This window comes from Monopterus albus, unplaced genomic scaffold (assembly GCF_001952655.1).
Source record: "Monopterus albus unplaced genomic scaffold, M_albus_1.0 scaffold34.1, whole genome shotgun sequence".
Lineage (NCBI taxonomy): Eukaryota > Metazoa > Chordata > Actinopteri > Synbranchiformes > Synbranchidae > Monopterus > Monopterus albus.
Window position 1 is genome coordinate 4,905,874 of NW_018127914.1, and position 15,255 is coordinate 4,921,128.

Genomic DNA, 15,255 nt, shown 5'->3' on the forward strand with positions numbered 1-15,255 from the left:
TTATAGTGTCTGTTTTGAGTCTCCCTAGACCCTCTGGGCTGAAAAGAAAGTTTTAAAATCTAAGACAGATGCCTTCTTTATTTTTGCATATATTATGTATTTTACTCAAAATGTGTCTCAAGTTTCGAAAACATATTACCTGTACATAATCAATAGAAAATGAGTGGTGGAAATGCGGGGCCCACAGCAGGTCTTTGGCCTCGGGCCCCGATATGGATCAGTATGGCCCTGACTGAGCATGAAATAAAATGAAATAACAGATAAACTATGTTCACTTAAACAAAGTCCTTAGTGATTTTACAAATACATTTATTTAGGGCACTTGGGAAGGTTTTTTGGAGATTGTTGATCTCCTATTGGTGTTAATACTTGACTACTGATATAGACCTGAAATATATTACAGCAGTGTGTTATTCATGATTGATGCAAAGTCCAAAGTAGTTTAGTGGCAGTGTTCCTTTGTTCTGCCACATAGTTTTCTTCTTGTTTGAAGTTTTCGTGCGTAACTGGCAGCAATAAAATGGATGTATACAGCCTGTGGTGTCAGATTATATTCCGAGATCACAAAACAGTTTTTACGTAAGTCCCGACATGTGACTCGGCCAAACCTCCACGTTGGTTTCCTGCAGGTTGTTTGCCAATGTCAAGAAAAGGAAAAACCCCAACTTCCTGCTCATGATTTAAAAAACGGCGTCTCGTCGACGCATTCAGATGTGACACGTTTGTGCGGATTAAAGCCTCTGACACGCAGGTGAGTTTCTCTCATGTTCTGTTAAATTGAAGTTGAGGCGGAAACAGTAACGTTTTGAACCCACGAATTAGCCAGTGATACTGCTGTCCTGAGTTTACAAGGGATCCATGGCAAAGTGAGAAACGATGGTGTTTCACTATTATTCCAGTCATTTAGTGAGAGAATGACATAAGAGCCAGTCATTGCTCCGCTCTGTTCTCCTTTTGTATCGTGTTTTGTATGACAGGAAACCGGCACGAAATAGTGAAGTTGTCCTAAAGAAGGGAATTAGGGATGCAACCAACAATTATTTTTATTTCCAAATAATCCGACGATAATTTCTATGGTTGGTTGTTCTGAGAAATGCCAGATGATGATGATGCTTGCATTTAAATATCGTAGCCGATTATTCTGTAATAATAACCAAACAGTATAATGTTTAAAAAGTCAGTTTTTGCGCATAATGAGTGCTTTAACTTTTACACTTAAGCATTTGAATGTAACAGGGTATTTAAATTGTGGTACTGCTACTTGGTTAAGGGTCTCCTTTTCTGTTGATCAGTGAATTGTTTCACCTCTGAAAGAAGCAAAAGTATTTTCACAAGTAGCCTAAATAACATAAACTATTCTGTCTTTCAGGACTGCAGACGGGACACAGGAAAATTGTCTTTTTCTAAACATATGGAACATGGGTGGGCTGGACCGAGGAAGAAGAGTGCTGATGTTGCTCTCCTTCCCCTGTACACCCCTGGAGTAAAATCCCCACCATGACCTGTCTGAACCTCACAGACTCTCACAGACTCTCTTGCATGGATATTCCCCTCATGTCTCCTAGATCAAAACAACTCCTGTCTTTGCTGTGACAAAATGTATCTTGGAGAATCTGATCCATCCCCAGACCCCCAGCTCCTGGAGCAACAGCTGGACTTCTTCCACAAACTGGGGTACTCCACAGCCCAGGTTAAGGCTGTTCAAAAGAAATTTGGCCCCAGAATGGACACAGATAAGGTTCTTGGGGAGCTGATGAGGTTCAGCTCCAGTCAGGAGGCCAAGCAGAGGCCTGTGACAACGATGTCTGTGCTGCTGTCCAGAGGGGACTCTCAGACTGTGGGCCCGACCCTGCTGCAGCCTGTTATTGAATCATCCCCTCAGAGCAGAGGGGAGAGCCGCAAGGATGTAAATGCTCTGAGACCCATTGTTATAGATGGCAGCAACGTGGCCATGAGGTGAGAAACTTCTGAAATGATAAGATGATTTAATAGTTTATCAGTGGTGTCGGTGACAATTCAGATAATCAAGTAAATCACCTATTTGAAGCAAAAATGCCCCAGACTCGCTGGTTTTGGCTTCTTAAATGTGAGCATTTGATGCTTTCTGTTTTATAATATTTAAAACAGCAATGATTCATTGACAGCCAATGAGCTGATCAAAAAAAAAAAAAAAGAAAGAAATGGTTATGCTTTCGATAATCACATAATATTTGCTCATTTGTAGACAAAATGATTGATTTAAAAAATAATCAGCAGATGAAGTGATGATGAAAATGATAATTAGGTACACAATCAATATACAGTAAGTGTAAACTGAATATATTTGGGTTTTTGGTCATTTTGTGATATTATTTGTCATTATTTTCAGAGGTTTTATATGCAAAACAGCTAATCCACCATAAAGAAATAATCATCACATATTCATGCTGGCTGCCTTAATAAAAATCTTACTCCTGCTTGTGGCTTCACTTCCCTTTTGGCAGTTTGGTTACAGGAAGCTCTGTTTTGTTTTTATTTATTTCTTCTTAGTTATTTTTGTTATGATAATGTATCCCACAGCAGCTAGTACATGAACCACTGTCTCTCTCAGATTTACTGGGGTTTTGGGGTCCCTCTTTCTCTCTCTCACACACACACACCCACACCCACACACCGAGTCAATTGGGAATTCACTCTGTTTGTTTTGGAGTACAATCTGCCTTTACCATGTTAGCATGCTAATTTTCCATCCATTCTTTCTCTATCACACTTATCCTGGAGAGAGACGTGGGAGGCTGGAGCCAGTCCCAGCTGACATTGGGACAGGTCACCAGTTTATTACAGGGTTGACACTTAGAGACAGGCAACCACACCCACCCACGCAGGCAGTTTAGAGTCACCAGTCAACCTAAGCTGCAGGAAGGTCTGGGGGGAAGCTGGAATACCCAGGACGAGCCCATGCAGGCACAGGGAGAACATGCAAATTCCGCACAGAAAGGCACAGAGTCAGCTGGGGCTTGAACCTGGAACCTTCTTGCTTTAAGGGAGCAGCGCTAACCACTTCTCCACCATGCCCAGTGTACTATTTATGATTTTGTTAATTAGCACTAAACACAAAGTACAGCTGAGGCTGATAGGAAGGTTATGTCCTGATTTTGGCACCATATAAGAAGGCAGGAGTCAGGAGGTTATCAAGGTTAACAATTTATCTTTAGGGCAACGTAAATATTTGTCTTGAATCTAAATGGCAGATTAATATGACAAACTGGTTTGAGTCTGACAGAACAGTGAGTACTGTAATTGCTTTTGGCTCTGGATTTGCGTTGTGGCACACCTGAGGGATTGTTCAGCATCTGAGATTATCATTTTAGTCAGAGGACAATACACCAGTTTTGCGAACACAATTACAGCTTCACCCCACCTGTCGTCTTTTACACGAGAGCATGTGCGCTGTGGCCTCGTGTTCTCAGAGTTGCTTAGAGTTTCCGTCTGTGTTGGAGGTTGTCATACAAAAAGTTTTAAGAGAGGCAGGAACTGTTGTTGCTTGCACCTCTAAGAGGCTAACACTTCCTCTGGGTACAAATCCCATTCCGTCGTTCACCCCCTCTTACCCACAGTTTGAGGAAAATGGGACAGAAAGTGAAAATGAGAGAAAATGACTCTGTCTGGGCCAAATAAGGGCACTCCTTTGTCCTTTAGCCTTTCTCAGCCAGGCACGCCTGTGTGAGTACACGAGCTGCTCGAGTATGCAAGTCAGAGCATGTGCACATGTGACTCTGTGTTTACTTGAAGTCCAGCCATGCTTGTGGCGAAATATCTTCATCAGAATCATCGTTTTGACCCCTCTTCTTACCTTGTTCTCTGACTTTGATCTTGCATGTCCTAAAAACCCCATGAACCACTGAACACTTATAACTCTCATGTTTTCTCAGCAAAGATTTACTAAAATAAATATGATTTATAATAGGATTTATAAGTATTCCTCTGGTTAGATTCTCTGTTATCACTAATAACAAGAGATAATAAAAATATTGGTAGCACTTTATTTGAAGTTTTCCTGTTAAACAATTAATAAATGTTTTTTTAACACTAATTATTTGTAAGCTGCTTGAAATGTGCAGCTGTATAAACACAATGAATAGCAATATAGTAAAACTGTTTTTTGGTATAACACAGCCTTCATCAGATAAAAACTGTACATTTATAAACTTAAAATGTTAGAATGTTAAAATATTCCTTCTGCCTACAACTACACTTTATTTATTAAATGTGTATATGTTGGTTGTAAAGGTTAAATCAGGGGCTTAAAGTGTTGACAAAGTATTTTTTACACATTATTCATATTCATTGTTATGCCTCCGCGCCCACGATAGCTGTGGTCGGGGGCATAACGTTTTCAGGCTGTCTGTACATACTGTATCTGTCCCATTCCTGTGAACGCCATCTCAAAACGTCTTGAGGGAATTTCTTCAAACCTGGCACAAACATGCTCAAGGATGAACTAATTAGATTTTGGTGGTCAAAGGTCAAGGTCACTATGTCCTCATTTCCATTCCATTCCTGTGAACTTTACTGGTTCTCTAGGTTTTGCTTTCTGTTTGGGAAATACTGGATAATGTGACCACAAACACTCACTGTATGACATGTAAACAGAGTTTTTAGAGCTTTTTCGCCATCTGTTCCAGCTCCAGACGACACTATAAAAGTGATGAGAATGAATCCAAGTAGTAGCTGGGGGCGGGGCTGGACAGAAACATGCTTTAAAGCTCCATAAAGCCAAGTTTATTTCACAGTGTCACCTTATTTTTACATTATCACCATAAAAATATTGATCTAGTTACTTCAGGTAAGTTGTGCACAAATTAATGCACATTACACATCATACACAACCTTAATTATCAGTTTTCATTTAGGACAGTTGATTGGACAAATCAAGCAGTCTGAATAGGTTGTCTTGGGCTTGGAAAACAAGTGATGGCGAATTTCACCCACAGACACACATTTAATTGTTACTAGTTTCTCATTCATTTTTCCTGGTTTCTGTTTGTGCATTCAGCCACGGGAACAAGGAAGTTTTCTCGTGTCTGGGAATCCAGTTGGCTGTGAATTTCTTCCTGGACAGAGGCCACACTGTTGTCACAGTATTTGTTCCCTTATGGAGGAAGGAGCAGCCCCGACCAGATGTGCCCATCACAGGTAAGACATGTTCATATTTGTTTTTACGCTGCTGCTTTCCTTCTCTACATGGTACCACCTAACAGTGCCCTCATTGACACTGGAAATGAAGGCGTGGCAGGGATTCCTGTTAGGCCTCCTCATGCATAGTTTTACCTCTGCCAAGGGCGGGGGTAATGTTCTTTCTGGCGTTTGTTGGTTGCTACTGAGTACTCCAAGCACGTACAGAGACAAATACTTGGCCAGTGACAGCTGCACATTCGCTATCAATGGAAACCAACTGCTGTCACTCAGTACCAGAGCCTGTGAGCGGAGCGCAAGTGGAGTGGGTGAACAGTTCCTTGAGCAGAGAGCAGAATTCTCCCTGTTCCACTCCACTCATATGATCTCCTCAGTACACCTCGTTGTGCGAGACAGCGACAGAAGGAGCCCAGCAACGCGACAGCCCAGAGTGTAATAAGTGTAGCAGAAGGCACATTGGAAAATGGACTCTAAAGTGGACTGACATGCAGCCAGATGACTTTTGGTGTGACATTTTTTAAATAACTAATAATGTCATTCCAAATGGCAATGTTAGGTTTTCATGAGGGTCAAATTATCATGGGAAGAATGCTTTTAGGTGAAATGGGCTTATGGGGAAACTGCGTTGCCTTGGCTGAGGTTTGCACTCTCTGAGTACCGTCTAGTTGTCATTAAAAAGGCAGCATTTGCTTCTTTTTGTAATGTTTGAAATTAGAGTTGAAAATATTTGTTAATTAATTGATTAGTTGACAAAGAGACTACTTTATTTTCATGCGAAAAAACGTCAAAAATGTAAATGTTTCAGTCTCTCAAAAGCAAAATTGTGGTGTTTTTTCTGTTTTAAATCACTGTAAACTATATAACTTTGGGTTTTCAATGCTTGCATTAGACAAAGCCTTTATATACATGTTTACTTGTGTTCTGGCCAATTTTAAAATACATTTTTCACTATTTTTGATATTTTACAGAAACACAACACAGATGTGCACAGGAGTCCTTCACTGATCTTTTATAGACTTTACAGTTAATCAAGAAACCCACAGCTCATATTTAGAAACAGCTCTATAAAAAGAGCAGAACATTATTTGCACTGATGCAAAAGCTTATTCTTTGCTGCTCTAAATGGGAAATACCCTGTGTAATTTTTTTTTTCTAAACACATAGTCAGTGATGTCATCTGGAATCTATATAACTGTACTCAAAAGATAAAATTGCAGGGTTTTTCCAGTGGCTTAGAAACCAACAGATAACCATTATAACTGTCACTGCTTTTGATGGCCTAAATTTTGAAGCAGCTGCTGATGCACAACTGCTTTCTTGCTTTATGTAGATGAACAAATTGTTGCTCATAAATTGTTTTGTTGCAGGGTCCTTAGTATTTATTTAACCGGGTTAAATCTGACTGCTGGGAAATACCCATATTCAAATGTACCAGTGGCTTTGGGGAAACTGACAGTTGAAGTTGTGTATCACATGTAATGTGATTTTATTTGTGTGTAAAATTACCTTAAGCAGCTATAATCAATATTTTTATGACTGTTTTTTAAAATTGTGATTGTATGAAAGAAGTCAATAACTGTGATGAACCTAGAGACAGTTGTCACCTGACTCTGCAGCTCCCCTCTGCTTTATGGACCTTTATATTGAGTTTCAGTTTGCTGTTTATCTGTCTATACCACAACTTTCATCACTCTCAGGGTGTCGTTTGCAGCTGGAACAGGTAGCTATTGGTGAAGAAGCTCTAAAACCCCACTGTACAGTACCTGCTCAGCATCAAACAGCAGACAGGCACATTTGTAGCAACTAGCTGACAAACATAGTGGAGCATGTAACAGCTAAAGAATACAGTTTATGTGTGTAGCACCATATCATGTCAGTGTTTTACAGAGAACAGCAGTGAATAAGTTAACATGTTGAAAATAAAGATGAAGAGATGAGCACACACTAAGAATATTTAAAAGCTGAATGAAAGCTTATTTTTTAAAGACATGAGTGTTGGTGCAAACCTCATCTCAGCAGGCAGGATGTTCCATTCCTTAGGGGTATAACCACTACATTTAGACTGGATTACTGGAATTTGAAGGAAACCTCTGTCCTGTGACCTGATAGTTCTGGCGAGTTGTCAGTCAGATACATACTCAGTTTTTAATTGTAATGAAGTTGCAGTAAATACTGAAGGTGATAATGTTCAGTTTTTGTTTAGACTGTTTCAGAGGTGTTGATTGAACCGTGTGTAGTTTGTGCCATTGTTGAACTGTACTGCATTATGCTGAGATCAGCTTCTGTTCTTTAGCCTAGTCTCACTGATATAAATATGGTTCACAAAATAATTGAAGCACCCGCCACCTCTTTACTTAATGTGACGCTGTGTGGTTTACAGATCAGCACATTCTGCGAGACCTGGAGAGGAGGAAGATTCTTGTGTTCACGCCGTCACGATATGTTGCAGGCAAACGAGTGGTCTGCAATGATGACTTCTTTATTGTCAAACTGGCCTACGAGTCCGATGGCATCATTGTGTCCAACGACATGTACCGGGACCTTCAGGGAGAGAAGCCGGAGTGGAAGTGCTTCATTCAGGAGAGGCTGCTCATGTACTCCTTTGTTAATAACAAGTGAGTCCTGCCTTCCCTCGCTGATTTCATCCTGGAACACAGATGTCTGGTTGGAAGAAGAAATGTAAGGGTCTACTTTTAGACTAATGTTTGAATTTCACCCTGATCCAGGTTTATGCTTCCTGATGATCCCCTGGGGCGCCATGGACCGAACCTGGAGAACTTCCTTCAAATGTTTCCAAAGACTCCGAAAAAACAGCCTTGCCCTTATGGTGAGAAACTTTCTATATGGCATTAGTGATACTGCTGGGCATTGTTTTAAATGCTCGGTGTTTTTAGCTGTACTAGCATTGTGCAGTACTGTACAGTGAGGTATCTTGGGGAGAATTTCCCAGCATGACCAGTGTCATAGTGTTTCAAGAAGTCTTTTTTTAAATCTCCACAACAGCTGTTGGTAAAGGGGACACTGCTGGTCTGGCCTGAGAGCTACCAGAGTGGCAGTAGACTCTTCTAAACTCTGTGGACACAGCTAAAGTTTTCTGTTTTATTCTTTTTTTTAGGAAAGAAATGTACTTATGGAATCAAATGTAAATTCCATCATGCAGACCGAGACAAGCTGTCCGGTCGCTCAGTTGCTGATGAACTTCGGGAGAACATCAAGTACCTGTCCAGTCCTGTGCCTGGAGAGAGCCTCTTACTGGTGGAGGATATGGCTAAGAAACTGATCCTGGGACATGAGAGTGGCTATGTAAAGAAAGATCATAAAAATGAACATGTAGCTCAGGTGAAGGTGAGCCACCGCTCCAGCAAGGGAGGTGCATCTAGAAAGGAGAAGAGCAGCCGACAGTCATCTTCTGACAGCAGCTCAGTGCGGGATGGTGGCTCGCCAGAGCAGTTTGACTCTGGCTTAGGCTCCATAGACAGTCAGCCTATGGAGGCTCCTTGGAGTTTGTGTGATCAGCATTACGGGGCAAAATACTACACCTGCCAGCATACCCACAGTGTAAGACAGCAATACTGCGGTCCTAGAAGTGCCCCATGCAGCTGCTGCTCACATGGTCCTCCCTCACAAGGAACCACACCAGCTTTTCAGCACCACATTCAGCATCACAGCATCAGGCCTGTTAGCAGCCATGCCTCTGATATGATCCCCTACAGCCTTCCTCATTACCCCAGCTATGTTGGATACCCAGTCATGCCTGCATACAGCCAACCGACAGACTTCCAGCACAGCAGAGTCCACAGCAGCCACCAGAAGGTGTACTGGTCAGATCCATTCGGGGATCATCCTCCAGTGGGCCACAGTATGCAGGGGGAGCGCTCACAGTGGGAGCCTCCTCAGGGGACACAACCAAGTCCCAGCAGGAAAGAGAGGGAGGTTGTCCGGAAGAAGCTCCTGGCTATCTTCAGTGCCCAATTGGTGGACACAGCCATGGACATGTTTCCTCAGATGATGGATCCTCAGATGCTTGTGGCCAAGATCCTCATGCTGCAGAGTCAGAACCCATCGCTGAGATGAGTCCAACCTGAAACAATGTTTTTCAGTGGAAAGACTGAAAAATGTGTCTTTTTGTATTGTGGTATCCACCTTAAAATGTATTTAAAGGTCGGGTTGGCGATCCTGGAAAAAATGGGAAGAGGAAGCTTGGTTTTCAAACAAGCCAACTGAAGAAATCCCACACTTTCATTCAGCCTTCTCTCCAAAGCCACTCATCCAAAACACAACATGCACTGCCTGACTACTACTTACAGGTTTCGGACAAATAACAAATGCCCCCCAAACAAAACAAAACCGATAATTGCCTGTCCAACAGAAATATGCTACCATGGTGTCACTTTTCCTCCCCTTTTGTTCTCTCAGTTGTTGCCGTTGTTCAAAAGTCACACCAATGTTAATTCTGGTGTTACTTCTTGCAGCATCCAACTTTTTTTTTTAGTTGTAACTTTCTCAAATATGGTGTTATCTGCCCAGATCTGTGGCCCTGAACTGTTGTGGAGGAGATAGATTTTTTTCTTTATGTTGTCAGCGCATTTAATGTATTCATTGCCATCGAGATAAAAAGAGAAATTCAAGAAATGAAACAAAAAAAAAATGCTTCTGGAAGGAATCACCAACCCTACCTTTACTACTGTGGATCTGTCTCTAAACCAGATCAAATAAGAGGCAGTATGCAGTTGATACAAATTGTATCTTATTTAAAAATGTAAAAAAGAAAAGTGGAATTTAATGCTGTTAAATGGGATTAAAAGACGTAACCTGCTACTCTCTCTGTCCACTATATTAGATACATGATTAGGTACACTTGTACAATCTGATTCGGTCCAGTACAGCTGTTCTGCAGCTTAAAATGTCCAGTCTTTGTTGACACTATCATTGAAGTATACAATAATTTTTGGTTTAGCTGTTAGTGGTTGTGTTGTACTGGGCTGGATTAAATTCACTTGTGTTTCCAAAATTTTGTTGCCCTTGTGTATGTAAATAGAAGGAATAAAATAAAATATACTGTGATCAGTACAAAACCACCTTTAACTGTGAGTTTAATAATAAAAATATAATTCAGTTTACAGATTTTGGGCCATGTCAACACAAACCAAACACTGAGATTCATAAAGGTAGCTGTTGCAACAGAGCTGTTGTATTGAACTGTGACTATACATGTGTACCTAATAAAATGGCCACTGAGTGTATAGTGTGGCATGGATGTGATGTAAAAATGTATTTTTGTGTCATATTGGCACTGTTATGTTCTCACAGCCAGTTATTTAGGGTTGGGCAATAAGTAACTCATATAAACCCTTTAGTTAAGTGAGGAAATAATAATGTTGTTATTGTGATGCACAATTAATAAATTATCAAATACATGTAGTGAATAATAATCTCACAGATATAAAAACTAGCTTCATAGTGTTTTAAATTCCCAGGGTTGTTACCTAATGTGTTTTTGCATTTGTTATTGTAGCACTTTGTCCATGTTGCCTGGCCTTACTATTTATAGAGTCCAGGGGGGTCGTTTATCTGCCATGTAAATCATGACAAATTTGATGTTGTAACAGTTATTAAATTAAAATAAATATTTGTAATTACATGCTATGGTGAGTTAAAACTATCCATCCTCCACTTTTGTACAATACAGTTTGTGTGTGTGGGAGCTGTGTGGTCCTTGACTTGAGTCTGTCTGCACAAGTAAATACTCTTCATCTCAGCCACTCAGGTTTGTTGCACATCTTTACATCAGCCTTATTTTAGAAAAGTGCACTTCATACCAGAAGCTTGTTTTGTCTTTGTGCTCCAACAATTATTTTCATTATGAATTACCAGTTGTTTTCCTGATTATTGGATTCATTGTTTGGTCTTTAAAATCTCAGTTAATAGAGGGAAATCACGGTTTCCTAAAGCCCTGATGTCTTCAGGTTTTTTGTTCGACCCACAGTCCAAAATCTAAAATTTGATTTACAGTGATATAAAATATTGTGTACCACAGTAAACTATACCTGTATATGCAAAACAGATTTTTGCCGTTTGTTATTTGTACTGTATGTTCTGAAAAACATGTTTTCTGTGCAGTCTTAACAGTGGTGCAGGACAAATATCATGAGGCATTGAAACTAAAAGATGATAAAACCACAGCTAAACCACTTTTATCTTCTTTATACATCTACACCAAGAAAAATTAATTATAAGAAATCTAATCGGTGCATATTGTTCTAATGAAGTAGTCAAATAAGTTTGTAGGGAGGAGCAGATGATACATTTCCTTGGTATCAGATAACAGCATGTTGAGGTGAAAAGGTTTCAGTTACTGACAACTGAAAAAAAACGTTGCCGCATACTGTGTTTGCATGAGGCTGGTGTTGGATTTAATGAGCAGTGTGGGTTGTGTTTGCTTCATATATTGTTACACAACAAGCACACTTAGCAACAGACTGTCTGAGAAAAAACATTCCGTGGCTCTGAGGGTTTATGACTCAGTCACAAAAAGTGGAGAAGTTGTGAAATAGGAATAGGTACTTTCACAGAAATGGAAAAGGTGAGGTTCTTGAAAACAAAAATGCTGAGGTAATTGACCTGAAACTACATTGTTAATCTGATTGAATCTTTGGCAGCATTTTGCATCAGATAAACCAGTTTTTGAATCAGGTCAGCTCTTTCATTTGGACATTTAGGGGCATTGGAAACAAGTTGTGAGCACACACCTTTTAAGCTGATAGGTTGAACTTGGTAACAAACACCTGCAGTTTCTGAGCTCTAATGAAAGGACATTTCATTTACAGTCTGTAGCCGTCTGATGATTCAAATCCATATTCACTCTCTTTTAGCTTTTTGGTCTCTACCAGGGGAGGTGATGGTGCGGTGGGTAGAGCAGTCGTTTCCCAACCAGAAGGTTGAAGGTTTGAATCTCGGTGCCTGCAGTCTATGTGTCGAAGTGTCCTTGGGCAAGACGCTGAACCCCCTGTTGCCCCCGATGGTTAGAGCCATCGGTTGAGTTGGCACCGCAGATGGCTGCCGTCGGTTCTGTACTGGAAACAAATTCCTTGTGTGTAACATACTTGGCCAATAAAAAGATGATTATCTTGAGAAACTTTTCTGGTTCTTTAGCTGCTCAACCCACCACCATATCTCAAATGGTGTCCTGTCCGCAGTATGAGGTAGGTGTTAATTGCTTTTCTTTTTTTATTTATGCTGTAGGTTAATGGATTTGAAGGCCACCTTTCACATTGTCACTAACAATTGTCATTAACACATTGTTATTCTAAAAAAATATTGGTTATAGCCACTTTAAATCCAAAACATGAGATTGATAACCTAGTAAAAGGAAACCCCAACAGGAAACAAAGAACCTTAGGGCCTTTCATATAGTATTACATGGGCTGGGCTAGACACTCTATTCACCTCACTCATGTTTAAAATTCCATGTTGAAGCATGACTCATGCATAATATGCAAATATTGAGGCTAGTATATATGAAAAATATGTTGGGGCATGTGGATTGGGTGACTCGTAAATTGCCCGTACGTGTGAATGTGTGTGTGTGGTTGTTTGTCTGTGTGTTGGCCCTGCGACGGACCGGCGACCTGTCCGGTGACTAAGTGGTACAGAAAATGAGATGAGATGTTGGGGCATGAGGTACTGCTCCTAGATTTCAGATTCAGACATAAATAAAAACAGGTAGAGAAGGAGTTATATACATTTCTGCTTTTCATACACCCTTGAATTAAAGATTTCAACCCGGCAGTAATGCCTCAACAGTCTTGCTAACCTAGAAAACAAATGTGCACCTAAAAATGTGACACCCATACCCTGCTCCGCAGACATAAAACGGCACACCTCTCAACATGAGCCACTTCCGTTACTTGATACTGTATAGAAACATTTGCACACAAACTCAAAAAAGTCCCCAACATTTTTAGAAAATGGTACTTACACTCATAACCCTGGTCTCTGTTGAAAGGTAAATCTAAACTTTACAGCAATAAAGTAAATTTACATAAGAGATACTAATCCAAGGCCACAGGGGCACGAACATGGTGCAAATATAAGTTGTGTTTTGCATCACCTATTGTTCTTTGGTATTATAAAGAGAACATATGGCATGTTTACTTTGTTTGGAATACACTTTGGAGCCATAGCCACAAATCTGAGCCAGTTCTGGGTCAGAGTTGTTCACAATGGTGCTAAAGGTTTGCATTGTTTTGAAGAATAAATATAAGCAACAAACTTACTCCAAAGCATCTAACCTGATCATGAGAAGGTTTGTGCTGCTCTAATGAAAGGAAAACTTTAAGAAAACATCTTCTGCACCTATAAACAGTTTCCTATATCAGGGGTTTGTTTTTTGGAATCAACTCAGTGGGTTATAAGTGTTTGGTAGGTTAATGTCTCCTCCTGCTGGACTGAAGAAATGTTGCTTTAATTTAAATATACTTTCATGGAAGACACTGCGATATTTTGTTAACTTTTATCTATCTATCTATCATTTTATTTATTGTATGCTGACGTTGTTCTACTAATATTCCCCCTGTTTTGCATAGCTAAAATATAAACAAAATTAAATACTAACATATACTGTGAAATATTCCTACTTTATGCACATTTTGTAAATCTGAAATAAAATCACTATTACTTGTTTTTTCACTGCTGGTAAAACTTTGTGTAACAGTGAACCATCAAAAACTGCCACTTTCATGGAAGACACTGTGATATTTTGTTAACTTTTATCTATCTATCTTTTTATTTATTGTATGCTGACGTTGTTCTACTAATATTCCCCCTGTTTTGCATAGCTAAAGTATAAACAAAATTAAATACTAACATATACTGTGAAACTGGTGTAACGTTAAAAACGATGTAAAAAAGACAGTAATCGGTGATATACGTATCTAATTAAAGGGAGCTCTTTCCATATCATAATTCAAATATCTACTTAAAAAACGGAAATGTTCCAATCAACTACATTACCCAAAAGTCAAATGGAACTCGCGCAGTCGCATTTTGAGACATGACGCTGATTTTGTCTTAACCTAGTTTACTGTACCGCTCTGTCTCTTCTGTAAAAACTAGTAAATACACGTTGCAGTTATGTAGCGTATAGAAGGAGGAGTTTACCCTGCCGTGACCAGCTAACGCTGTAGTTCTCACCGGTCCTGGGGACTGTTTGTAAAAGTACTGCGGTTCCGTTTGTCAAACAGCGTTAACTAACCAGCAAGCTAGCCACACGCTAGCTAGCTAACGAGCTGGTGTAAGTTTGCGATGCGCTGCTGTTAGTGTTTTTCGGTGTCGTCTAGGCTGGCTATCTAATTCAGCTGCCTGGCGGATTACCTGGCTACAGTCTGTCTATTGTGAGACAGTGAAATCGTCGCCATCCTTCTTCTGAATGCTGTTGTTGCTGTCAGGAATTCAGCTAAGATGTGGCAAAGTGTCGGTCTCACACTGCTGGTCATTGTGGCCACACTTGTCTGCGCGCTGCTCTTCATGATGTTTGGTGAGTAGAAAATGACCCTCATAAGTCACATACCTAGCTAGCGAACTGCCTAATTTATTCAGCAACTAGTTTAAATCGTCGGATTGGGGTGTCCTTACAGTAAGGCTGGGATCCCAAGTTTCGTTATGACATGTCGGAGGGTGTTGGGTGTCTTTGACCGACATATTTCGATTTCAGTAAGGAGTTTCTATTTTTAAAATTTGCAGAGGAGGAGTGTAGGGCAAGTCAGATCATAATCACGGCTGTTCATTTTACATACAGCTATTCATATGAGACCCTATTCAGAAATCACTGCATTTTACGTCATATATAGTGCACAGCCACAGCGACCACAAGATAGCCCTGAGTCCCAGCATTATGCAAGTCATACCGCCACTTCTCGATTGAATGGGGAGCACATCAGCTACTGATAACACTGTCCATGCACTTAAGATGAAATGGGAATGGCCAGCTGTAGCCATATGAAAGCAGTTACTGCAAAAGGCAATTCAAATGACACAAAACAAATGTTAAATGCAACCCTGTAGAAATATCTGACTTAAGTA

At 40.2% G+C, this 15,255-nt stretch overlaps 2 protein-coding genes across 3 annotated transcripts in view; both read left to right on the forward strand.

Annotated features, from left to right (window-relative positions):
* Positions 1-421: 421 nt before the first annotated feature.
* zc3h12ab (zinc finger CCCH-type containing 12Ab) lies at positions 422-11,130 on the forward strand. 2 transcript variants are annotated; one of them, XM_020597293.1, is made up of 6 exons: positions 422-751; positions 1,370-1,956; positions 5,036-5,175; positions 7,556-7,790; positions 7,902-8,002; positions 8,291-11,130. In XM_020597293.1, exons 2-6 carry the CDS (start codon positions 1,598-1,600, stop codon positions 9,247-9,249), a joined length of 1,794 nt encoding a protein of 597 aa, XP_020452949.1. In that variant the 5' UTR covers positions 422-751; positions 1,370-1,597; the 3' UTR covers positions 9,250-11,130. The 2 variants fall into 2 exon arrangements, with proteins under 2 accessions (XP_020452949.1, XP_020452951.1); XM_020597295.1 differs by lacking the exon at positions 422-751 and adding an exon at positions 789-866.
* A 3,071-nt stretch (positions 11,131-14,201) lies between these two features.
* Positions 14,202-15,255, forward strand: part of smim13 (small integral membrane protein 13) — a 2,223-nt gene continuing 1,169 nt past the window's right edge. Inside the window, exon 1 of the mRNA XM_020597289.1 lies at positions 14,202-14,710. Coding sequence (XP_020452945.1) covers positions 14,635-14,710 — 76 coding nt within the window. The 5' untranslated portion in view covers positions 14,202-14,634. The remainder of the gene's footprint in view (positions 14,711-15,255) is intronic.

What these genes read in the sequence shown, in the direction of transcription:
- zc3h12ab (XM_020597293.1), top strand. Translation starts at nt 1,598, where the DNA reads ATGTATCTTGGAGAATCTGATCCATCCCCAGACCCCCAGCTCCTGGAG. An exon ending in ACCAGATGTGCCCATCACAG is followed by an intron (nt 5,176 to 7,555) that starts GTAAGACATGTT and finishes TGTGGTTTACAG; the next exon opens with ATCAGCACATTCTGCGAGAC. An exon ending in TACTCCTTTGTTAATAACAA is followed by an intron (nt 7,791 to 7,901) that starts GTGAGTCCTGCC and finishes ACCCTGATCCAG; the next exon opens with GTTTATGCTTCCTGATGATC.